This window comes from Malaclemys terrapin, chromosome 1, assembly GCF_027887155.1.
Source record: "Malaclemys terrapin pileata isolate rMalTer1 chromosome 1, rMalTer1.hap1, whole genome shotgun sequence".
Taxonomy (NCBI): domain Eukaryota; kingdom Metazoa; phylum Chordata; order Testudines; family Emydidae; genus Malaclemys; species Malaclemys terrapin.
The window spans coordinates 190,728,613-190,754,741 of record NC_071505.1 but is presented as its reverse complement, the minus strand read 5'-3'; the positions used below and the strand labels follow the sequence as shown (position 1 = coordinate 190,754,741).

General features: G+C 40.4%; 1 protein-coding gene across 2 annotated transcripts in view; it reads left to right on the top strand.

Moving 5' to 3' along the window:
- RUNX1 (RUNX family transcription factor 1) overlaps positions 1-26,129 on the top strand; it is a 288,952-nt gene that overhangs the window by 212,271 nt on the left and 50,552 nt on the right. For both annotated transcript variants that reach the window (XM_054048759.1, XM_054048767.1), the window contains one exon: positions 14,279-14,383. In XM_054048759.1, coding sequence (XP_053904734.1) covers positions 14,279-14,383 — 105 coding nt within the window. The remainder of the gene's footprint in view (positions 1-14,278; positions 14,384-26,129) is intronic.

The window sequence follows — 26,129 nt, the reverse complement described above, 5'->3', positions numbered from 1 at the left end:
TGCAGACTGGAACTCAACAGAGTATAAAAAGCAGTAAAACTTGTCTTAAGCAATTACCTGGGGCCTGATCCAAACTCGTTGGCATTAATGAAAAGACTCCCATTTACTTCAGTTGGTTTTGTATCAGACCCTTGGATAACAATTAATTGGGGTTTTAAAAGAAAATACTGTGGGGAGGGGAGTCTCTTGAAACAGGAGGTTGCCTGAAAAGGATGGCCTCTTATATAGATTTCACTGTATTAGAATTGATCAGCTGAAAAGAGAAGAAAAGTAACAACAATGTATTTGAAAAAGAAAAGTTGCAGTCTAAAAACAACATTGTTGTATAACATATGATATTGTGATAAACAGCAAGATAGACAGATAGAGGTGATGGTCCAGGGGTTTGATAATAGGATACAAAGCCAGAACTATTTGTTGCTTGTGTTGTTCATATCCTGTGTATTAATAAAGGACTTCTGTTTCCGGGTCTGTCCAGTTAGTATCATCCTCCATCACTGACTTTCCGAAGGGTGAAATCCCTCCCTGCACGGAGGGCCAGCACACCACTGATGTTACACAATGGGACTCTGCTGGGGGGAGGAAGGGGAGTTGTGACTGGAGGAAGCTGTGTTTCCCTGTGTGCTGTGGAAAGTGGTGCTGGAGAGTAGCTTGGGGAGGAGCCTTGGGATATTTTGAGTGTGCCAATCCAGTGTCCCTAAGACTTGTTGCAAGTGGTGAAGGGGCTGTGGTCACTACTCCAGACCATAGGTTGTGGTCACCACAGCATATTGGACTGTAGATACAGACCCTGAGTTTGGGTTAGAGGGGGTAAATTTTGCCTCCTACTATTTGCATATTTCACCTGCATTAAGTTTGATTATTCATGCTTTGTATAAGTAAAATGAATATCACCCTAAGAGAGAGGGAGGGGGTATTTATTCCCAAGGCTGTGTGCAGCTGTCTGTTAATATTATTGTAAACTGTTTTTCAATTGGTTAAAACATTTTTTCTGGTTTTCTTTTTCTCTTTGTTTATTTGTAGAGAATTACTCAAAAGTCATTGACCTTTTAAGACTGGGAAAGTAAAAGTTGTTAGTAAAGAAATTATTAGAAAGCAGGACTCTGCAGGATGGGGACTGTCTTTAACTTTGTTCAGCATCTAGCATGTTCTTAGTGCTTAACAAATATGTATTATGAATGATACTGTGCCATGTGAGTAAGATATGTAAGCACAGAGATGAAATACAATATAAGCAAGTTTCAGCTCATCATTTCAGGTAGGATTGAAGTATTCTTTTAGATTTCTCTGTAAAATTAAGTGTCATGGCAAAATCTGACATGAAAACCCTCTGCATTTATATAATGTATCATAGATCTTGCAAATCAAATAGTGGTGATCCATCAGTGTGGGGAAAGATATGCAAATTATATTAATTAATAACACAGTCCTTTAGACAAAGTCACTTTCTTGGTGCAAGCTTTCATTGGAAACTTAGTGGGGAGAGGGGAGAAGAATTCTTTACAAAACTGTACAACCAAAACTGACTTATGTTTGCATTGAATATATAACTGTAGACATTTCTGTATGAATTGCTGATTGTTAAGGAAGTATATGATACAGTTCAGTGAGGATATTTGAATTGAAAACATCATGTGGTCCGGAGGGTTCAGCATGACTCCTGCTATCTTTGCCAGCTGACAGACATTCTATTGGGTTACTTACATTTGGTCTGGGCAGAAGAAGTTTCAATCAGAAAGTGTCAATAGGAGAAAAATAATGGTAGAGTGATTTTTAGAGCTTCCTGTCTCTGGGAGCATTATGGTTGTAAACAGCGATCATGCCAAGTGCTGAACTACTGGCCTAGTTCCAATAACAATAAATCTACTTTTTGGTTGCACGGAGCCGTGCTTGAACATTTTGTTTTAAACTTGGGATGATGATGATGAGATAGCGTGTTGTTCTCTGAGAGTCTTCTTATTTTGTATGATTGTAAAAGAAGTTCATCTTAGGAGGATACTGTTTATGGAAAACAAAGTATCTCACTGAAAGAAGAGGTTACATTGTTTCAAGAAATCTGTTTGCCTTTAAGCATTTTTTGTTTTGTATTTGGTTTGGGTTGCTTTTCTTTCTTGTGTGCCCTCTTTTAGACATCTTCTCAAGCAAAACTGTCTGGAAAAAAAGTCACACCAAGAACAGCTGCTGATTTGTAGTCAAAATAAAATCATTAAGAGAAAAATAATTAGTGCGCTGGCCTCAGGGCACTTTCATGAACTTCAAATGACTACTTTAAAATGTGCAGCTCTCATCAACTCTCTTGTACTTAACAAAAGAACAGAGGGTGTTCTAAATCAGTGGTGCACAACTGTTGCCATACGGAGGGCCATGATAATATAATGTGCATATAAACTTACATAAGCCTCCAGCACTTTGGGGTCAGTTTGTATTGTCCCCTCATATAGCATTTAGAGTAAATGGGGTGGGGGGGAACATTTTGTTTAATCTTAAATCTTTTGTTTCTCTTTTCTCCCATTTTTAATCCCTTTTCTCTCTTTTTGACTACGACTTTCCTTCTCAGACCATTTCTTTCCCTTTTGTTCTCTGTCTCTTTAACTGAAATCGCTCCTCTTTTTCTGTGTTCTCCATCTAATTTTTTCTCTTATTCCTGCTCCTCTATTACTCTATTACTGTCCCCCTCCATTTCTTGTCCTAGAGCCACTGAGTGAAATTCTGACCCCATTGTAATCAATGGGAGTTCTGTCATTGACTCCAGTGGGCCTGGGTTTTACCCATTGCCTTCAGGGTGCCTCTTCCCAAGCCAATTGTAGCCTGAAGCTCAGCTCTGCTTTCTTACGCTACCAGCTTCAGGCACTTTATCCTGCTAAGGTGGTATAAATTATTGTTATTTAATGTTTAGATTGTGATAAAACCTAAAGGCCACAAGCAAGTTGGGCTCCATTGTGCTAGGCAAAGTACCAAAATGGCTTTTATGTCGATGAAAATAAGGCCCTCTAGTTTTTAGCCTCACCCAGTCAACTAGCAGTAGTACTTCTGCTCCCTCCTTGTGGTCAAGGGGTTGCTTCTAATATTATGCAAGGAAGGGAGAGGCATTGGGTGGCGGGAGTGGGTGTAGAAGGAGGAACTCCTGGAGGCTGACAAGGGGGAAGTGGGGAGGAGCAGCTACTGGAAGGAAGAAATGAAGCTACTAGAGCTCTGCAAGGAAGTGCATGCAGTGAGTTTCCTGTCCACTTTCCTGAAGTTCAGTGAGAAGCTGCAGGAAACACATTGATAGGCGGCCATGTATAATTGACAGGCTGAAGGTAATGCACCACAGCTCTAAAAGCTAACATAGTAATGTCCATGCTTTGAAGTCTTATTGAAGACTTAGCTACATTAGAAAGTCCCTTTAAGGAACTTTCTATTAGTGGGAGGTGCCAGGTGTTCATACAGAAATCTATCTGTATCAGTGGTTCTTGGACATCCATTAATACAAGTTACCCCAAGTTGTGTATCAGTGGGTGTTACATCAGTGTAATGCCAGTGTAGATGCGTCCTACTCCCACGTCAAATGAGTCATTGCAAACAGTCCTCCTGTTGATGTTCCACATTTGCACCACTCACTGCAGAACTGACCTCTCTGGTCATCTTTCTACACTCCACTACTCGGCGGTCATCTGGGCTGGAGGTCACTCACTTGTTCAACTAGTGCTGACAAACACACAGGTGCCATTTGCCAGCCATATTCAGAGTTGGTGCACACCACTCTTTTGAAGCCTGTGTACTGACACCATCTTTGTTCATGCATCTGCCTGGAGCCATGTGATGGTCATTGGCTTCATTGTTCTGCAGGGTGAGAAGTGTGCCCAGTCCCAGCTGGGAACTAATCGCCAAAATGCTAAGATCTTCCAGTGTCTGTCTGAACAGGTGGCTGAACTGGGATTTGTCCAAAGTGAAAACCAGTGCAGACAAAAGGGCAAGGAGCCAAGACAAAATCAGTAAGGATTACAGCAGGTGAATCAATAGCTGGTACTCTTTAAGCTATTACACAATAAGCACCCTAGGCTGGGAATAGGCCATACTGAGAGGTGGAAAATGCCAGCTTTTACATGGAAAAATGAAGGTTTTTCCAAACATGCTTCTGAAAGAGAGGCAATATTTAGGCTTGGCAGAATTCATTTTTTTATATATATAATTTTGATGGATCATATCAGTGTTTATTTTTAATCACTTTTTAAGATCTGTATCCATTTAAATTTTCAAAGTAGTGGGAAATTATGGGGGATGGTCAGACAATTATTTAATGGCAGTTGCGATTCAAAAAGTTAAAGCTTTATAGACTAACGCAAATTGTCAATGTCATGGGTCAAAATATAAAAAGTCAATATCCTTAAAACAACAAATGGTACTTATTTTTACTATTAATTTGCTAGTCCATTTGTAACCAGCCTAATTCAAAATCCAGCTTCAGTCTAATGAGTTCTCCAGCAGCATTTTTTGTACTTTGTTTAGCTGTATATTTTGATTATTCTAGATGGAATTTTTTTTATCTGTTTGCATGTGTACAGTGAAATCAACATTTACCGGCATTCCCCAATAAAAATCTAATCTTTCCAAGTCTAGTAATATTCTAGCAGGTACAGGGCTGGGAGACAGGAATTCCTGAGTTCTAATTCTACCGCTGCTATTGACTTGTTCTGTGACCTTGGGCAAATCACTTAACCTTTTAGTCTTATCTCATCACTTATAAAATGGGAGCAATAATTTCTACCTCCAGAGGTGTTGTAACAACACATTAACATTTTGAAATTATGAAGTGTTACAGAAGGTTTAAATACTATTATTAGAATTAATGATCCCAAGGTATTTTTGCAAGGATAAGGCCACATTGTAATTTTCTCCTCTCCATTTCATTTTTTTACGGTGGGTTTTCCCCCCTCTATATTATTATGTAGCATCACTGCACTCTGCTAAACAGCTGCTACATTCCACCCCAGAGATGGCTGCATTTCACTGGTGGACAAAGTGACTTCGGGATATTTGTAAAGTACTGGGGGGCTCTTTTGCAGTGAAAGGATCTGTGTAAATATAAAACATCATGCTGGATGAGTCTAAAAAAGCAGCACTTCTGCGTACATAGGTGGCCATTACTCAAAAGGACCAACCCAGTATCTTGAGCAGAAAATTAGCTACCGAATGGCAGAAATGAAGTGCTATATGTCAGGCTGATCTTTGTGGGGAAAAAAATCACTCTTCTGTAATTCAACCCTCCCAACCCCTTTTACAAACATTAGTAACATGCAAATATTTATGAAGTCCACGTATGCCTTTCAGTGCTCAATAATATTTTTGCAATAAACATCACATTTTAGCAATAAAGCCGTATAATCTCTTTGTACTGCCACTGTGCCACACAGGTTGGGCACCCAACAGCTTCTCATTCTTCCTGTACTGTAATTATTGTCTCCACCCATGTTCCTAAGAATTTTATAGAGGGGCTGCAGCAGCTCTACTTACAGTTCAAGGCTGCTTGGCTTCTCCATTAAGAGTTCTCTTTTCAGTCTTTTAATCAAATGCTTTAATTCATGCTGAAAACTTGATCTGCAGGCCTCCAGCCTAACAAAGCATTCCCACACAACATTCCCTATAAAGTGGATCTGTTATTTCTTAGGGCAGGATGAAATATATATATTTTTTTCTAGTTTCCAACATTCTTCCTTCTAACGTACACTACGCTACACTATACTACACCACACTGCTGGGATGCTTAAAAGTTGAAACACATAAAATTAAAGACGTTAATGTACAAATATACACATCTGGCCAAATTCCTGTAGTTACCCCCAATAAAACCTGACCTATGAACTTGAACAATGCCATGATGTCATCTCCAGATATATTGCTTTTTTGTGGGGGAGAGTACTGCTGATATTGATGTAATCCCCCGTAGGTAATCAGTGATTCAATGTAAGATAATTATTCTACTATCATCATGTTCTCAGAGACCTCCCTCCTGTCACCCTGGTCCCAGATCTGTAGACCTCATGCATAATCTCCTCCCTTTTGCTCCGTTACTTCCTGTTACACTTCTTTCCTCCCACTGCCTCCTGCCTGATAAGTGGCTGTGGACTTTATCCAGCTAGCATAACTGAGGATGTTAGTATGCAGACAAATCAGGAGGGAAGATGTGTATCAGGAAGTAACTGAGCAAAAGGGAGGAGATTATGCATGAGGTCTATGGGTCTGGGACCAGGATGGCAGAGGGAGGTCTCTGAGAACATGGTGATAGTAGAGCCAGCCGGGGTCTACTAACAATCACCATTTGGTATCTAGAAAAGTGCGGAAATCGTGCATTGGTCACGTCTCTGATTTAGTCAATTCACTTGTCCTGTTCCAAAATTCATAAAATACAAGCAAGATTTACATTTAAAAAAAATCAGAATTAAATTAAGTTCTATGGAATTCACATTTATTTAAAACATCAATGTTTAAAAACTGATAATGAATAATCTCAATTCTTAAATGGGAAAAGGGTTATCAAGTCTCTGCCAGGCAAACAATGGAACAGCAGCACCAGCTGCACTGTGACACACATTCTCAGAGTGGCAGGGAAAACTTGGGCATAGGGACTCCCCAAGCAGTGAAGGAGAAGGGTGGCATCATGCTAGTGCCTGAGACTGGGAAGTGAAACTGACTATCAATGCAGAAATGAAACTGACTCTACATAAAACACTGTCAAATGAAAAAGTAAACAACTGAAAAATATATAGAGAGAAAATCTGTCACTGTTCATAATCGGAGGGCCCAGTCATGCAGCTCTTACTCACACGAGTAATCCTTATTCATGTAAGCAAGGATTGCTCTTCCAAGAATTGCAGGATCAAACCCTAAAGCAACAGTTGTTACAGTAATACATAAAAAAGTGTTCAGACAGAAATGTGATATTTGAGTTCATCATGTCCCATTTATTGTCTGTATGCTAGCATCCTCAGTTATGCTAGTTGGAATGTGTACTGCTCGGGGATACTAGTCTACTTCTTTCTGAAGAAAAGAGGAGGCATTCACACACTAGGACAGATTATCAACTCTGCTACTGCAGGGCAAAGGGTAAAAAAAAAATCCATTTTAACTAGGTACCTGGGGATTTGCCAGTGTAAGAGGATTCCTCAGGTAGTGTATAGCTGTGGTAGCACAGGGCACATGGCTGGTGCTGTGGCCAGAGCACTGTTGTACATCAGCAATACCTGTCTGCCAGAATAGCCCCAAGGGGCGTGGAGAGCCAGGCACATTTTTAGACCTTTGTGTCTGCTCTAAATTGTCCTGAGGGCTGAACCAGCCTCTGACTGGCCCCAAGATCTGGATCTATTAGTTTTAATATTTTATGTCAAAATTGTGCATTTAAAAAAAATTCTTTGTAGTGGGATGGCTTTCTTAAAACATAGCATTAATGAAAATCCTCACCCTATGTGTAACGTTTTTTAAGGTAGATTGGATTCTAGGACCCAAAAAAGGTTGGTGTCCCTTTTAATATCACTTACTTTCACTTTTGGAATTCAGTGACTTAATACACACACCATGCTTCTAATAGAGTGAGGTAAATACACCTATTTATGATTCACAAAATAATAAAGTGAAGATTGTTTCAATCCAAATACCCCCTCTCCCCGCTACCACACATATTCTGAAAATTTTTGAGAAACTAATTCAACATGCAGGAAAATTAATTATAAATCCCAAACGCATTTGATTTGCTCGCTGTAGAAAAGGTGGGTGTATGAGCGGGGGAAATGTGAGAGTACAGCTTGCATCTGTTGTTGGTCAGTATGGGTCTGACTACACAGAAGCTGGAAGGTAAATTCCAGCTTGAGGAGACAAAGCCACACTAGCTCTGAGCCAGCATACTAAAATAAGGGGTGTAGCTGCAGTGGTGCGATGAGCTAGCCCCCCCAGTACAATCCCATGTGAGACCCGGGTGCACAGTCAGGGCAGCTAGCCCCTATCACTACTTGAGCTGCACTATATTTTTAGCCTCCTAACTTGATCAGAACTAGCATGGGTCTGACTCCGTAAACTGGAATCTACACCTTCCAGCTCCAGAGTAGACATACTTTATGGAGTGCTGCAGGGAACAGAAATGAAAGCAAAGAGTGGAAGCCAGTAGCTGAGTTGCACCCAAATTACTAGTGTCTGCGTTGCTGAGCCATTAGTATTCAGATGATTCAGAATCTTATCACACAGTGGATTAAATTCTGTAATTCTTATTTGGGGCAGAGAAGGAAGGGCAGTATTTGGCCCGATGGGTGAAATCCTGAGCCTAAAGAAGTCAATAGCAAAACATCTATTGATTTAATTGGGGACAGAATTTCACCCTATACGGGTAAATGTAGAAATAAGAACTTTGTGCAATGAGACACTTGGAATTATCCAGTAGAAATGTTGCAGAATATAGCCATAAGATTAAGTTGATGGGATCACTTGGCTGGAAGGGTGCAACAGCTGCATCTCCAAAATCCCACATTTCACACGCACAGGCCTCTATTTTCATGTGGAAAAAAAAAAGTCCTGTTGTACATGCAACTACCTGTTTGTGCACACAGTTATTTGGTTTCTAGGTGCAAATAATCATTTGTACACAGTTTTGCAGGCATACCCATTGTGCTCTCATTGTCAAATTTGGCTTATAGTGCAGTGGTCACCATTAAAAATTCTGTATTTGACAACAGGTACCACACAGTAGTATATGAAGTTACTGTAGTTTCTCTTGTGCTTGAAATAATAGCTGTCTGTGGTATCTATGTGACAATGGTTAACAAAAGTTAACTCTTTAATATCTTCTCCTTGAACTATAATTGTTCTCCTATGAGATGCCCACTGAATGAAATGCCATTGGCAAAGTTGTGTCCTTAGTTGTATGAAATGGCCACTGAAGACAACAGGAACAAGACAGACATCTGAGGATAGAATTTTACCTTGTTTAGTTTTTTCTAGACTGTCAATACAATTAAGTGAAGCATTTAAAAAAATAAACCATGCACTAAGCAACAGCTAACTAAGAGTCAGTTCTACTACTCTTACTCATCCCATCAATTTCAATTTCAATATTCAAGTAGTAAGCTATTAATCAAGAGTGGCAGAATGTTTCCCTAATGTATAGTTGTTAATGTTGTGTGTGAGTGTGCGCATGTTCGTATGTGTGTATATATTGCATGTATATACAGCCACACACATTATAAAAAAAAATAGTAGACATCTTTACATTGGCACTTTGGCAGATCCCTAGGGAAGTGTCATGAGAAGTTTGAAAGACATATAACAATCATCATTTAGCACGCTTTAATAAAATCAGATGAACACATAAGTATGAAAAAGTAGTAGCAGAAAATATTGTGCCATAATTTCTCTTACTATAATGTGGAAACCTCTCTCAGACATCATGGAATTAGCCATAATATCATCTGTGTTGTAATGTGTATTTTTGTTTTACATTTCATGTTTTTTCATCCATATTGCTTGGCCTTGTCAGTGCAAACATTCTTGGCTCCTTTCCCATTTTTGTTTCTTTTCCAGTTTGTTAAAATAATGCATTGTAATTACTTAAGAAAACCAATAATATTCTATGACAAAAGAAATCTTAAAGCAGCATATTGCTATTGTAACCATATCATCAGCTTCTCTTGCTTTTTTTCCCTTCTGCACCTTATTGGCCCAATCCTGAAGCTTTTACTACATTTTTGTCCAATCCTCATTCAGACACTCCTTCCCCCCCTCTCCCCCCCCCCCCAATTGATTGAGCTGGGAGTTTTTGCCTGAGAAAAGACTGAATAAAAATGGAATGGGGCACTCATAATATGGTCTGTAATCGCTAAAGTTCTTCTCTCATCTCCCCCACTTATTTCTCTTCCACAACCACAACCCACATGAGAAGACAGAAAACCATCCTTTAAAAACATCTGGCGAGCCCTGCTGGCCACATGTCCTCTGTGCTACTTTCTGTTTGCCATTCTCTGTAGTTTGCCTGGGTGTGCTGCTTTGCATCCACACACATTCTAAAAAATGCCTCCCATCCATAGAGCCATCTTGTTCTTGTAATTACATCTCTCAGGGATGACTAATGCAATACACAAAACCTCTTTGCATGTTACTAGGTTGTTGTCCGGGATTCGCTATTTTCCCACCTTGACTTCATTCCCTTTCAAAAGCTGCCCCAGATTACAGCAACCCCCTCTCCAGCTAAAGAGGCTGGAATGCAGCTCCCTGAAGAGCCCTTCAACACAATGTCAACCATCATCCAGAGGTTGCACAGGGAGGGCACTTCAAGTGTCTCACTTTTTCCTGGTTCTCACTGCATTTCCAGTCCCTGCCAGACTGGAAATGACTGAGCTCAGGACACAAGTACGGATGCCTATCTGGCAGAGCAGTGCACTATCATTAGACCATCAAGTTATGATTTTTAGAAGATGTTTTTAATCTATCTTTTCCTTTACATTTTAATCACCAGTGGCTCTAGAGAGCATTCCTGTGTTGTTTCTAATGCAGCCATCAACATAGTATATAGACACCATATACAAAATTAAGTGTTACTTATTGCCAGTCCAGAAATACAGCTAGTTCTCTTCCCCATGTTAAATTGTTTTTTCAAGTGAATCATGGTGGGGATCTTGCAAGAGAAATATTGCCAGGCTGTTGTGCTACCCTAATACTGGGGACAGATCTGATTGACTGAAACAATGAATCTTGTACTGTACCTTTAAAGATGCAAGACTTGGGCTTATCTTGTTGGTGCTGGGAGTATATTCCAAAGCCAAGGTCCCTCTGTTGGAAAAAGCCCCAGGCTCCTGAAAGTTTTATCCTTGGGACCAGGAGATGCCACATCCTTGATGTTAGGAGCTGCCATGGATAATTACAGAGGGAGAGGCAGTCTCTAAATCTTGCTCATTAGCAGTGTTAAAGAAAGGACCTCATATGAGATCATTTCACTATTCTCAACCAATATGCCTACATATGCACAGTAATTTCCAATTTTAATTACCACATATTGTGTGTGCATGATCCCTAGTCCATTTGTGCATAGTCTTTCCATTTGTGCTTTGTGGATTGTTTAAAACAGGGGTCTCATCTCTTCCCATTAGCTAACAAAGGGCTGTGTGCTGGGGAAATCTGATTGTCATTTATCAAGAAACTAATCTGATATTTCTTTTGAACCAAAATTTAATCACCAGTTTTGACAGATCATGTGTGTTTGTATACATCTCTGTGTGTAATAGGCACATGTGTATCTAGGAAAAAATGAGATCACAGGTTTAGGCTGCATGCTAATACACAGATGCAAGGGGAAAGTTTGGGTGTGCATTCATCCTATGATCTTTATGCACATGTATTAACTATATGTTTGATTAATTCACGTAAAATTAGGTTGGATACATTTCTAGCTAATTTTACCTGCATCAACCAGACATATAGTTAATACATGTGTAATGAGTAAAACTAAATGCAAATTAAACAAAATGGCCAGAGGACTACAGTGGAATTATCAGAGAGTAACAGTAAGTGACACATAGGCATATGGTTATGTAGTCCTGTGGTTAACCAGCATGTGGTTAATGAGTAGACTTCTATAAACAGTAAAAGGTAAGTGGAGTGTCTTCCTGCTTTTGCCGAATTGTGTCACAACAGGCACCATCATTTTGAAATCTAATAAGTTTTGAAGAATATCTTTAAAGGAGTTACAAATATTGCACCTGGCCCTGATTCTCTATGGTAATTTTTTTGATTTTACAATCACATTTAACTATTAAAAATATTTTTCTCATTCCTTGTGCTGTGTGAAAATCCTACAGAAATAACAGGGGGACTGATTGAATGTGTTAGGGAAACAGTGAAAACGCCCCAGTAAGTGTTTTTAAATGTCCCAAGTAAATAAACTGGAAACATTATAGCTAGAAATAGATTAATAAATAGAAAAGTATTATTTTTCTCTAATTTCTTTCAGTTATAGGCATTTTAGGTGCTACTTGAAATAACAGTACGTAAAATATTTTCCTAAAGAAGCAGGATATGTTTTTGGCTTGATTATGTCCCTTTAATATTAGTTAAAAGCTCATGGTTTGGGTGTTAATTTTCTTGGGGAGTTTTTAATAGTAGTTATTTTTGATCCCTCATAGAAAAGTCTGAGTATTGGTAACCTAATTGTTATGATCTGTCATACAATTTGGTATTTAGAAAATGTCAAAAACACATTGGCCTTGAGTCTGGCTGAGTGGACCCAAGTCAGGGGTCAACGGTCTTGAGGCATGGATCAAAGGTGGCTTTTATGCCACCTTTACAGCTCCTCCCGATACCTGGAGCTACTTTTCAGCAGAGGTTGGAAGGGTATTAGGAAGGCACAGGACTGGGATGGAGAAGAATTGTGTTTTAATTCCCAGCTCAGATACAGACTTGTGTAACATTGGCTGAGACACTTAGGGCTTGTAGCAATGCCCACTAGAAGGGTGCAAATTCTAAAGCACATCAACACACTATGCACTAACTGGCCGTGTAGACCCTGCTGGTGTGCACTGAAAGTTCCCTAGGGCACATTAATGTACTACTGTTTGGAAAGGAACTACATTAGCATGCACTAGGGAACTTTTAGTGCACATCAGCGGGATCTACATGGGCCAGTTAGTGCACAACACATTGGTGTGCTCTAGAATTCACACCCCTGTAGAGCACATTGCTGCACTGTGTAAACAAGCCCTTATTTAACCTGAGCTTTACTGCTCCATCCTAATTCACAGGGACATTGTGAGGACAGAAACCATTAATGATTATGAAGTGCTCAGATATTAGTGCTGAGGGCCATACCAATACCTAGATAAGAACTGAGTTCAGATACTATTGAAAGTGAAACTGTCTTATTCTCATCACACATGGATGTATACCCACATCTAGATAAACAAAGCAAACTATAACATTTGGAAGCTTTCATCAGAAGAACCCTGAGACTTGGTTGACAGGAATGTTGGAGACCAGCAATGAGGTGCTTTTTGTAGTGGTGTGTGGGAAAGTTTGTACAGCACATGCCTATGCAAGTATAACCTCAATTATCTGAAACTCCCCATTGTCCAAATCAGGGCCGTGTTTCTTGAAAATTCTATGATTATCCATGTCCCCCATGACATTCAGAGAACTATACTAAAACTGGCTACAGGTAGTGCTGTCAGCCTTTTATTTCTGTAAATGCCAAAGTAATAATTAATATTTATACAGTGCTTTACATTGTCAATATGCCACACATTCAATAACTAAATAATCTGAAGAACACTAGGCAAGTAATAGTAGTATCCCCATTTTACAAATGAGAGTAAAAGGAGTTCGCACCAAAACAGAAGCAGAAATATTTAAATACATTATAATCATGAGGGCCTATATCATAATTTCTTATCTCCATTTGAACCACCAAACGACTAATTTTCAAAACTCAGAACTATGGCATGCACATACTATATCTGAAAAGTCTTCCCTTTGAATTATAGTGAAACCCATCATAATATCTTAGCAAAAATTTCCATAGAAATCCAGGAAGCAAGTTTTTACCCACAAAGCAATAAAATAAAAAAGCTGAGTTTGTATAAAATATTCTTGTCCAGATTTAAAACAAGGGGGAGGAAGTGGAGGAAATCCAGAACAATCAGATCACTGTTATGTCTTCATGGAACTCTTTAATTCCCTTCAGACAAACTATAGAGATCTCTTTTTATCTTGTCTCTATAATTTCTTGGAGCTATGGCAGTAGATTTCTCTGTATTTTAAAGGATTCCTGTGTATTCTGTAGAATTGATCCAACACTAGCTTTAACCATCTACCATGGGATTTTCAGTGCTTCCTAGGGGACTTGAACATCCCTTTGATTTAATGGGAATTGTGTGTTCAGATTCCTTAGGCAGCTTTGGAACTCAGCCATAATTTATAGGGCTCTGTGAACTAACACCCTTAACAAACATAGATCAGTTGTAAGTGGTAGTGTGGATAATTTAAAATATAACTGTCCAGCTGTAAACTGTGTATTTTACAAAGTACAAATAACATTAAATGTAAATCAATTCGTTATACGTGCTTGGAGCAGTAGCCATGTATGGAATATACACAGCCTTGGATTGCCCTGAAGTGGATGTGAAATGCTGCACTGTATGGGCACATATATAATATATAGAGACTAAAATATGATGTGTTTTCGAGCTGTTGAAAACGACAGATACAAATTATCTCAGTGCATGTTGTATTGTAATCATCAGTAAGAGAGTAATGTGCTTTCCTGTTGCAGGGAAGAGCTTCACCCTAACCATCACAGTCTTTACAAATCCTCCACAAGTAGCCACGTATCACAGAGCCATCAAGATAACGGTGGATGGACCTCGAGAACCCAGAAGTAAGTGATCTGGCAACAATGTTAATGCAGGTGTGAGATTCCATATTAGAACAGGGGTTCATCACCTGTCAGATTAATTGGGAGCAATGGATGTACTTTGAACTAAGGCTATCCACTAATGATTTTAAATATGCCTCTCTAGAGCTTAGTTCTGCATGAGTGTATTCTGTTGTTCAAAAAAGTATTTGAAGTGCTCTGCACTTGAAGGCAACAAACTCAGGTATGATTTGTATACTACACAACACCGAAGGGATATTGGGTAAAAAGAGGACAGGATGTACATTATGCAGCATTTCCTGGTCACTCTGACTTTCAGATGGTCATAGGATTTTTAACTTTAGAACCCAAGATGCCATTAGTCTAACTTTTCAAAGTTGGCAGACAAAAGCAAAAAAAAAAATTCAGAAAGATGACAACCGCTGTTCTTCTGTATAGTTTATTGTGCTTCATGCTGGTTTATAACTTAGGAAAACTGTAATTGTTAAAAACAGCCCTTCAAACAGACAGATGGAATTTACTCCACCGGGGCGCACATTTTCACAGACAGTAGTTCTTGCCAAATTTTTTTAAAGCATTAAGTATGAATAGAAGATGAAAGATTTGATATCTGTAGAGACAAATCCACAAATTTCACACAAGTACAGTTTTTGGAAAAAACAGATGTACAGTCATCAGATGCTTGTGCAACATGTGCTCTGCTTATTACCATGGGCAATAATTAACCTCAGTCACTAACCTTCATGTAGAATTTTCATATTTTTTATCAAAATGCCCTGATGTAAATTGAGATTTGTGGTTTCCTTCTTTTATTCCCTCTGCACATTTGGCATAGGTTCTAACTGTTGCTTAAGAGAAGTCATCCCAGGAGAGGAGAACAGAAAGAAATGAACACCCACTAGAGGGTGATCCTTGTAAGCCAGGGTTATTTACTGAGTGTTGGAAGAACAGTGAGGTTCAAATGGATAAATATAGTAGGTTAGAAAACTCTCAGGCTTTCAGCTGCCTTTTATTCTTAATAGTTGCCTGCAATTATGGGCTAGATCCTCAGCAGGTATAAATCAGCATATGCAGCTATACTAATGTATTGAAGATCAGGTCCCTGGGTTTTTAGGATTTGAGGCCAGCCTTTGAAACACAGAGGACCTTTTCTTTCTTTCTTTCTTTCTTTGTGTGTGTGTGTGTGGTGGTGGTGGTGGTGATGTTTTGTTTTGTTTTTTGAATGGGTGTATACATGGTTCCTGAGAAATATCTCTAGAAAACCACCAACTGTGCATGCAAAACAAGTATTTGTATATGCAAATACCAGATCTGCATGCACAGTCACCTGGCCGTGTTCAGATTTTACAGAGATCAAGTCGGCATTAGGTTTTTTGAATATGTGTCTGATAGAGTTCTAAGAAACAATATCATTCTGCTGATCTACCTGTTGGTTTAGATCAATTGCTCAGTTGGTATAATAGTTAATATTTAATAAGGTTTTACATTTAAGAGAGGAAGTAAAGAAATCATCCCTACTGAAGCTACATATGTATCTTCACAACTCAAACACATGTAAAAGCCTTTTTGTATGCAATTTCAATTTGTCATAGGGAAGTCAAACATATAAGATGAGTAGTACACACAAGGAAGTTTTATGCACATAGTACTAAAGGGTCAAATTTCATTTTGATAGAGACACATAACTCGCATTATTGCCAGATAATCTGTTGTATATAAAAGAACAGAACATTTGCTACTAAGTACTGTAGTTTGATATCTAATCAAGAGTTTCTTGAATTGCAGCAACTGTTACTGTAGTTTGATATCTGCAATACTCTTTAGATAGTTGAGTAAAATGCAGCAAACTGTTTGACTATATGGGCCTAATCCAGCCCTAGTCAATGCAGTGAAGAGATGCTACCCAGAGCGCATGTTATAACAGGCTTATGGGTAAACCTCAGTTTTCCTAAACTGCGTCATGTCACCTGATTTTTATTAATTAGGCTGAAAATTCCTCCACTGTCTAATTCTATTCAGTGTCTCTCATAACATTCAGGCAATTGAGGCAGTACTGAACCATACCTTATTTTTCTATATTCTCTCACTCTTTATGTTTATGGCACTTTGGATTTGTTGAATCAATTAGATCAAATGCAGTCATCTGTACAAAATAGCTTGTATTACTGCTATCTGCATACACATATTTTAAGGGGTTCCTTGTAGTACATGCCGTGTGTTGCAGGGATTGAAAATCACACTGTTCCAAGGTCAGGGCTCTGCTATGTTCAGACCTGGACCAGTATCAAAAGAAGCACTGCTGGACTGAGGGGATCATGAAAGATGTAAGCTCCAGTATCTTGAGGCTTGCCATGCTTAGAAATAAATAGTTCACAATCAGGTTTCAACTTAAAAAGGAAACATTAGTTCAAAACTTTATTGACATGAGTAAAATTATACACATGCATAAGTGTCTGCGGGATCAGGACATAGCTAACTGCCTCATGAGCATGCCCTTCCCTAGGGTCCCTCAGATATGCCCATTTTCCTTTACACTTTTTTTTTTAAACGCTGTACACTTGCAGGTAACATGGGAGGCATATCAGTGCCCATTCTGGAGGCCTGTCCCTAGTGCTTAGCCTTACATATGCTCATACATAGCCTAAGGTTGCATTTTCATTGACGCGCAAATAGCCTTGCCCAATGTGCTGTACCTATTGCAAGGATTTGCTGAATCGGGGCCTAAATAAAAATGTTTTGGGAAGGGGTTATATTTTTATAGTAAATCTTTAAAGTTATGGTACTGTTTCTGGTCGTCTTAAGGGATGGGCTTTTTTGATTTGTTTTGTATTTTGTAAAAACCTATTTTTACGACATTTAAATTGAGGGTCAAATTTGACTTGACAGTGTCTCTCATCGCTAACTCTAGTGGCTTGTGAGATATTGGCTGCAAACATCATGTTGAAATTTAAGTGGGGAATAAAACCCAAGATGGTAATCAAAATAATACGATTTTAAGGTGCAGTATCTCGCAGCCTGCCAGGGCTAGAAACACTTGGGCAGGCACACTACTAAGAGTGCTTTCAGGACCAGTAATCTCTCCCAAGCATTGGTCTTGTACCCAAGGATCAGACTGAAAAATGTCAATTCTCATATTTTACTTTTCACAATAGCAGGCTGGGGCGGAATTAAGGTAGTAATCCTAATACAAAATTTTAATTGTTCTAGTTACCAATGAGTATTAACCCAAAATATTTGAAAACACGAGGAACTTGTTATGGTCTTTTCTTTTCTTTTCTTTTCTTTTTCCCCCCTGCCTTCAGAATTACAAGAGCGCAAAATCAGCCTTATAATGGGGCTGTGGTTGCAACATTAACTTTGGAAAGGTTATCCCCTCTTCACAATAAATCAACGCACACCTGATCCTTGAACCCCAATCCTTCAAAACTAAAACTAAAACCACAAGCCTCTACCACTTGAGCCAAAGCAATACCTCTATGAGCTACTTCTTGTATAAATACCTTGATGTTCTTTCTAAGATCTTGTCTATGCTTGCAGCAGCACACAGAGTATGTGTAGCTTCATGTCACAGTGAAAGGCAGGCTGTGTCCACACTTGTCACTGCAGTGTGTAGCTCCCTGTGGCAGTGAAAGTCTCTGACAGTGGGGAAGCAGCAGGGAAAGGCTCTGGCAGCAAGGAGGCAGTGTAAAAACTAGCAGTGGAGACTTTGGAGGTATTGCTTGGGCCGCTAGAGAGCCATGGAGTTCTATACACTCTGAGGGTTCATGTGTATTGGGCACCCTGCTTGCCTAAGCCATGCCTCACTGTCCATACTGCCTGTACACCCTGCCATAAATGTAGACATACCTTAAGTGGAAATCAATCAATAGAGGGCAACGTTTTCACACACTGAACACAGTCCTGCTCCAACAGAAATCAATAACTAACATTTCCCACTACGTGAATAACGTAGCTGAAGTCGACGTACTTAGATCTACTCACCGCAGTGTCTTCACAGTGGTGAGTCAACAGCTGACGCTCCCCCGTCAACTCCGCCTGCACCTCTCGCTCCGGTGGAGTACCGGAGTCGACGGGAGAGCGCTCGGCAGTCAATTTATCGTGTCTAGACTAGACGAGATAAATTGGCCCCGCTGGATCGATCACTGCCCATCGATCCTGCGAGTAATGTAGACAAGCCCTAACATTAATGGGAACAAGAGTAGGCCCTTAACTCTCATAGAAATCAATAGGTGCAGGATTAGGTCTAAACCTATCAACAACAAAAATTGTTACTAACTTTGTTTTATACTTACAATATAATTACTTTATAGTCATCAAATATAACTAGTGCCTAAGTTTTCCACTGTATGGAAAGTTTAAAAAAGCAGCAACAAGCCATTTTTGAGCTAAGAATAAATTTCAGACAAAGGTCAAAATTCAAACCAGGATAATTTTTAATGAGATTTAACTTAAAAAAAAAAACAAAAAACAAAAATGAACCAAACACAGATCAACACCCTTTCTCCAAACTTTGCAGAAATGTGTTCTCTTGTCTTCAGAGATTATTTGGTCAAAACACGTTTGATGCAAAGTTATAGGGGTGTGATATTAGGGTTTTATAATGGAAGCTGGCTGCCTCCTTAATTTATGTGTATAGTATGGGCAAAAGGTGAAACAAAAACATGTAATGTGATTTTAAGCTATTTTTGTCAAGTAGAAAAGTACAGCTGTCCAGGGATGTAAAAGCATATATTCATTAGCGCCTGGATTTTTTTGATTAAGTATTTGTGATGTGTAAAGGTGTGAATAATGTGTCACGTACTACTGTGAGTGCATGCCTGCATAGATACGTACAAAACCAAATTTCTCGGATGTGGATCCTGAAATGGTTGCACAATTATGTACTTTATGGGTACTTGATTACAATGATTGTGAGTGGAAAAGGCCAATTATTTGTTTTCTAGTCAATTTGCATATGTAAATACAAGATTTCCATGTGTGGTAACTGCATGTACAAATTAGTTACAGAATTGTATCGAGTTTTAATTTCTTTTCTCTTTTTTTTTTTTTTTTTGCTGCATTTCTGAATATGCATATCTATGCAGTGTTTCTTGTAAAATTATCGTAGTGCATAGAGCCAAAGCACAAAAGGACATGACTCTTCCTCCACTACTTTTATTTATTTTTTAAAAGTTTTCATTTTCCAGTTTTTAATAAATGGTTATTTTTAACTTTTGTATAAGAGGGAAATATCCTACACTGGCAAGTAGATAGGATTACCTAAGAGCTCATTTTCAACTCCATCTTCTCTGATTCTATGACTCATAAAGCAAGTTGTGTTTCTATGAATTAAGTCCATGGGAAAAATCATTAGCAGTATCCAGATCAAGAGAATTGCTCCTGGAAACTTGGTAGAAATATTATGATTCTTAAATTAAATATGGCCCTAAGCCTGTCTGACATATGGCTGCTCTTAAAAACTATTTTCCTTCTTTTGACTTCTTTTAGTTCTTCCTTTTGGATTGTTTTAACTATACAGCTCTGAAGTGATTCTCTAGTAGAGCTGTGTGCTGAAGACACTGTGTAAATTCCAAAGGATTTGTAGATTTACGCCAGATTTTTTTTTTTAAGCTGAGTTGTCCAGGCAAAAGCTGAATATTAAAGGTGTTTGTCCAGCATGAATATATGGTTGTCCCAATTAATTTTGGCCATACATAATTAACTGTATGAACTCCTCTCAAAGAGCAGTCTGGGGTGTAGGTTGCTGAGCAGAACTTGAGGAAGAATGTAACAAAGGGCATGTCTGTCCTAAAAACTTAAGTCAACCTATATTAGGTTGTCTTACAGCTTACTGAGGTGGTGCATGTCCACACTGTTGTCCTTCAGTCGGTGATATATGTCCTCACCAGGAGCGTTTCCACTGACCTAAGAAGGGCAATGTGAGGAGCTGCCGGGCTCTCAGCTCCGTTTGCTGCTCCCCGTGGGCTCCCAGCTCCACACCAGCAGCCCCTCCCCATTCTCTGTTCCCTGCTCTCCGCTGCACCCCACTCCCCTCCCACTCTCAGCTCCATGCTCCCCACCTGGAGCGGGACAGCCATCTGGGCTCTTGACTGCCCGCTCGTCACTGGGAGTGGGGCAGCTGCCCGGGCTCCCGGCGGGTTCTCAGCAAGGAGCCAGGCAGCAGGCAGCAGCTGGGCTGAGAGTGGGGAGGACTTTCTTGTCAATTTTACGACTCCAGCATGGAGTCATGAAATTGGCAAGAATGACAGCCAAAGGCCGATGTAAGTAATGCAGTGTCTACGTGGACACTGCATCATCCTAACTACACCAACATCAGCCCTATGCCTCTCGTGGAGGCAGATTTATTATGTTGGTGTAGTACGGCACATGTATTAGGGAGCAAGGCTGTAGTGTCTACGCTGACATAGTTATAGGTCGACATAAACTGCCTTATGTCGACCTAACTGTGTAGTGTAGACCAGGGCAAAGAGGCTGGCCAGACAAACATTATCCAATTCTATTGCCAGCTGGCAGCGTTAACAAGAAGACTGAGGCCCGTATTCATTCTCCACCTTTGATCATTTGTGATCCACTTTTGATCAATCAGTGTATTTAAGTGCAGGACAGCACTTGTCCAGAGGCTAGTAAGTGATTAAATCCCAGCTGTAAAGAGCAGGGATCAGATCATCCCTTTCCATGGAAAAACCTATGGAAGGTGGCTCTGAGGAAGGAACTCTCCAAGGATCCTCTTATGGACAGGGCCGATGCAAGGAAGTTTCGCGCCCTAGGCCCCCAGCCCTGCGGCAGCTCCCTGCCCCCCCCCTCCGCCCTGAGGTGCCCCCACCCGCGGCAGCTCCCTACCTCAGCTCACCTCTGCTCCGCCTCCTCCCTGAGCACGCTGCCCCCGCTCTAATTCTCCTCCCCTCCCAGGCTTGCGGTGCCAAACAGCTGATTGGCGCCACAAGCCTGGGAGGCAGGAGAAGTGGAGCGGCCGCTGCAATGGGAGAGGGAGTCTGAGCCGCACGTGTCAGCGCGCCGCCGGCAGCCCAGCCCAGGAACGCTGTAAAAAAAAATTGGGGGCACTGCTTTTTGGCGCCCCCAAATCTTGGCGCCGTAGGCAACTGTCTAGTTTGCCTTAATGGTAGCACCGGCCCTGCTTATGGAGAATTGGGGAATTGCCCCTCCTCTCCCAGGTATCTTTTCTGGGAATTCTCCCCAGGGCTGGAGAGGAGACATTGTGTGTCTGGCCAGTCCATTCCTTCCCTTGACCTATATAGTCTGTTCCTCGCTCTCTACACAGACCCTGGATCCACAGAGCACCTTCCACAGGCCTTGGAGGAGGAGGGTGGGCAGTGCCACACAACTGGATGATCCCTCTCTTCATAGGCACCGACTCTGTGGGTGTTCCGGGGCTGGAGCACCCATGGAAAAAAAATAGTGCGTGCTCAGCACCCACCAGCAGCCCTGCAAATCTGCTCCTCCCCCCGAGCCCTCCTGCCCCCACTCTGCCCTGCCGATCAGCTCCTCTCACCCACCACGATCAGCTGTTCCGTGGGGGCGGAAAGAGGCGGGGCAGGGGTGGAGGCTTGGGGGATGAGGTGTAGTGGGACAGGGCCTGAGGCAAAGCAGAGGTCGAGCACCCCCCAGGAACTCAGAAAGTCATCACCTCTGCCTCTCTTTCCCAGGGCAGCTGGGAGATCTGTGCATAAATGGTCCCCTCTGCATTCACATCTGGGATGGATGATCTCACTGGGTTTTTATACAACTACCATTTTTAAACCTTGCTTTAGGGCTTGTATACAAGGAAAAGCTATTGCATTGCTTTGGGACCCTACTGTATTGTACAACCTGACTTTACAATATATGTTAGATTTTGTCAAGTGAGGGTTAGATAAAAGCTTTAGGTCCCAAAAGTGAAAACATTTTACTAGTTATATTGCATTAATCTGCTAACTCCCTAGACCCCTATAGAGTTAATTTATGATAATACATTAGTTTGGGACTTCTGTGTCTGTCCTCAGTTTCTATTAAACACAGCTTTGACTGAAAGCCAAAACATTTTTCAAGTCTTTCCTTTTGTCTCAATGAATTAAAATAATGTTAAATGCCTTCAAATCCTTTCTTTCCTTCCTTGGAACTGAGACTAACTTTTAAGAAAAGATTTGTATCAAACTGTAATTTAGAAATCACATATGAATAAGTGGCTGTGTCACCATCATAAAAAGATCGTACCCCCCAGGTTTCACTGATTACTTATCAGACCCTTTCATTCGCCTGGGGATTTATAATATTTCACAAATTATTTGGCAGAAAATTCAAATGAAAAAATTAAATGATATTTTTGGCTTGCTAGATAATAAAATGAGAGAGTGAGTCAGAATCTTATTACTTCTATAAAACCAGTTGTGTGCTAAGCACTTCACAGATCATTTGTCCTCTAAGGATCAGCACCCAAAATTGCTAGTTACTTTTAAAAAATCTTGGCCAAGGTACTTTTCCCCTAAGAGCTTCCAATGTAAATAGATCATGTATAGACAAAGAATGCAATGGGCTGCAATGAACACAAATGATTGAGCACCGATGTGTGCATATTCTGTATTCATGTATTTTCTTGTATTATTAACACTTAGTGAGGAGTAGGAGTTCTGGGTTTAAATTATGAGTACACAACAAAGACTTTTTTAAACAGCTTATGTAATTTTCATATAGAAGTGTACAGCAGCAGTGTGAAATTACAAAACATTCTAGCTCAAATCTAAACTATACAACTTAATATGTATGTTGTGTGTGTGTGTATATATATATATATACACACATTTCATTACTTGTGTTCTTTTTACATTTTTTTCCGAATGTGAGTCATGTTGGAGAAACCATTCAGGAACAGTGACTGAGTTCAGCTTTAAGCAGAATAAAACACTGCACTAAAACACTGCACTATGTGAGCATATACAAAAGGAAACATAGCATGCTGAAGAAAAGACATCTTAACAGATGGAAAATGCAGGGCATTCCCAACAATCTATCAGTTGCTGGGATTGCTTTGCATTCTCCCAAAGCAGCAAGGAAATGTTGGCACAAAAGATAAAGTTCATGTCATGCAGATGCTAATTGTCCCTCCCAAGTATGTATACTGCCCATTCCATCGTCTAATTTTTAAAATTATTTTGTTAACAAAATCATTTTGCTGTAGGGCATAATGAGAGCAAGAGAGGTAAAAGAAATAAATTGTGTTGTCAGTTTGTGACTAGTGATAGTATGGTCTGAAAAGAATCTGAATTATGAGGAAATAGGTCTGCCTATGACACACACATGTTTACATGATGGCACTGAATTATAGCAACGCGCTCTACAAGAGCTTGCATTTTAGGACCATCTGGAAGACGTCGTTGGTACGGAATGTTGCTGGCTACCTGCTTGGCAGTGGCAGCTTCAGAGGTTAATATTAAGTAAATTCTTCAAAGTCCGAACTGACTTCTCATTGAAGGTGCAATTTCAGGTGTTGAAACTGATCTATAAAAGCCTTTGTGGTTTGGATCCTGACCCCTTCTCCTCCCTCCTTATGTGATACTGCAACAGTTGAGGTGTGCTAGGCCACTCTTCATGATCGTCTCAAAGTTTGACTGTCTTGTGGCCAGTGGCAGGGTGTTCTCAATGGAGAGCCCTTGACTTTGAAACTCACCACCAGGCTGGTAGGGCCTAAGTCTGTTGACTTTCAGGGCATGGAGCAAGGCCCATCTATTCTTAGACCGTAACAGAGTGATATGACTGGTAATTTAGATCTATTCAATGTGGGGTATTTTTCTGCTGTCATTTGTGATAGACACCTATTTTATAACTTTCATAATAATATAAGCAGCTTTATAAATGACACACTGACGTGTGTGTTTGCATTTCACTGAGAAAATATTTTATTTTAGGAGAAGGCTAGGTATAGTGACTCGTGATGTGAGACAAGACATGTTACAGTGGCAAGAGCACGAGACTAAGGGCTTGTCTTCACTATGGGGGTAAGTCTACCTAAGTTACGTGAATAATATGAATAACATAGCTGGAGTCAACGTAGCTTAGGTTGACTTACCCTGGTGTCTTCACTGTGCTGCGTCAATGGGAGACACTCTCTGGTCGACTTCCCTTACTCTTCTCAAAGAGCTGGAGTACCGGTGTTGACCGGAGAGTGCTCTTCCATCAATTTAGCAGGTCTTCACTAGACCCGCTAAATCGAACCCTGCATCAGTATCAGTATCCCCATAGGGAAGACCAGCCCTAAAAGACAGTAATTCCAGAGTTCTAGTCCTTCTTTAGCCAGTGCATCTATGTGTGGTCTTAGGCAAATCTCTTAACCCTTTTGTGTCTTACCATTGTGCAGGTAACAAAAATATAAATTAATACCAAGACTTTGTTTACAGTGAGTTTTTTGCACCAGTGAAGGTAAATTGATGTAGCTTCACCATAGCAAATCCCTAGTGTAGATATGCTACACTGGTATAAGAACATAAGACATAAGAGAGGCCGTACCGGGTCAGACCAAAGGTCCATCTAGCCCAGTATCCTGTCTACCGACAGTGGCCAATGCCAGGTGCCCCAGAGGGAGTGAACCTAACGGGCAATGATCAAGTGATCTCTCTCCTGCCATCCATCATAAGCCATGACTTGCAACAGTGCAACTTACTGTGGGATAAGTTGTACTAGTGTAAGTCAACATTTATGCTGGTGTAGATACACTTGTGCAAAAAACTTCAGTATAGACAGGATCTACCCACCTACATTCCTAGGTGTTTTAATTAGCTAATTGCAGCATCTACTTCACGAGAGGATCAGTTGACTGTTGTTTGTAAGGTACTTTGAAGATGAAACAAGAAACACACAGATTATCTTCACCGCTCAAGTAACCACCCCAAACACACCAAGGCACTCTAATACTGAGGAATATGCTCCGAGGAGAAAGTCCATGATACACACCTTAACACACTTAAAACCTCTGGTGGAATGCCCTTGTAAAATGAAGGCGAAGTAGATTGCAAATACCCCGGGAAAACTCGCTTTAATACAGGAGATAAAAACCTCTGACTGCACACTGATAGTTGTTCCCTATACCCCACACTGGAACTCGAACAACCCTCCAACCTCACCAAGCTCATCATTAGAAGCCAGCTCCCCACAGACCAGGACACCAATTCAAAGCAGCACCAGACTCTGGCATAACAACAGATGCAAAACCTGCAGACATATCTCCACTGCTACAATGATCGATACCCCCCACAACACACCTTTCAAGATCTATGGGTCATACACATGCCTATCACAACATGTGATGTACCTCATCCAGTGCATTAAATGCCCCAACAACCAACTATGTAGATGAAACAAAACAATCACTACACTCTCAAATGAACTCACACAGAAAAAGGATAAAAGACAGAAACACCATATTATCCGTGGGTGAACACTTGTTACAAAATGATCACTCCATATCTGACCACTTAGTCCTCATCCTCAGAGGAAACTTGCACAACATCTTCATGAGCCTGAGAGCTTAAATTCATAACTCTGATAGACACCAAAAATGATTTGTGGCTCATTACAACAGTCTACGGCTGTAGAAGTGCTAACTGCCCACTTTACCTTGAATGGTCTCTTGCAACATGTTTTTACTCCTTATCTGTTCCATCTTGTATTTAGCTGTGGCACTCTGAGTCCCTTTTCCCAGACCTGAAGAAGAGCTCTGTGTAGCTCAAAAGCTTGTCTCTCTCACCAACAGAAGTTGGTC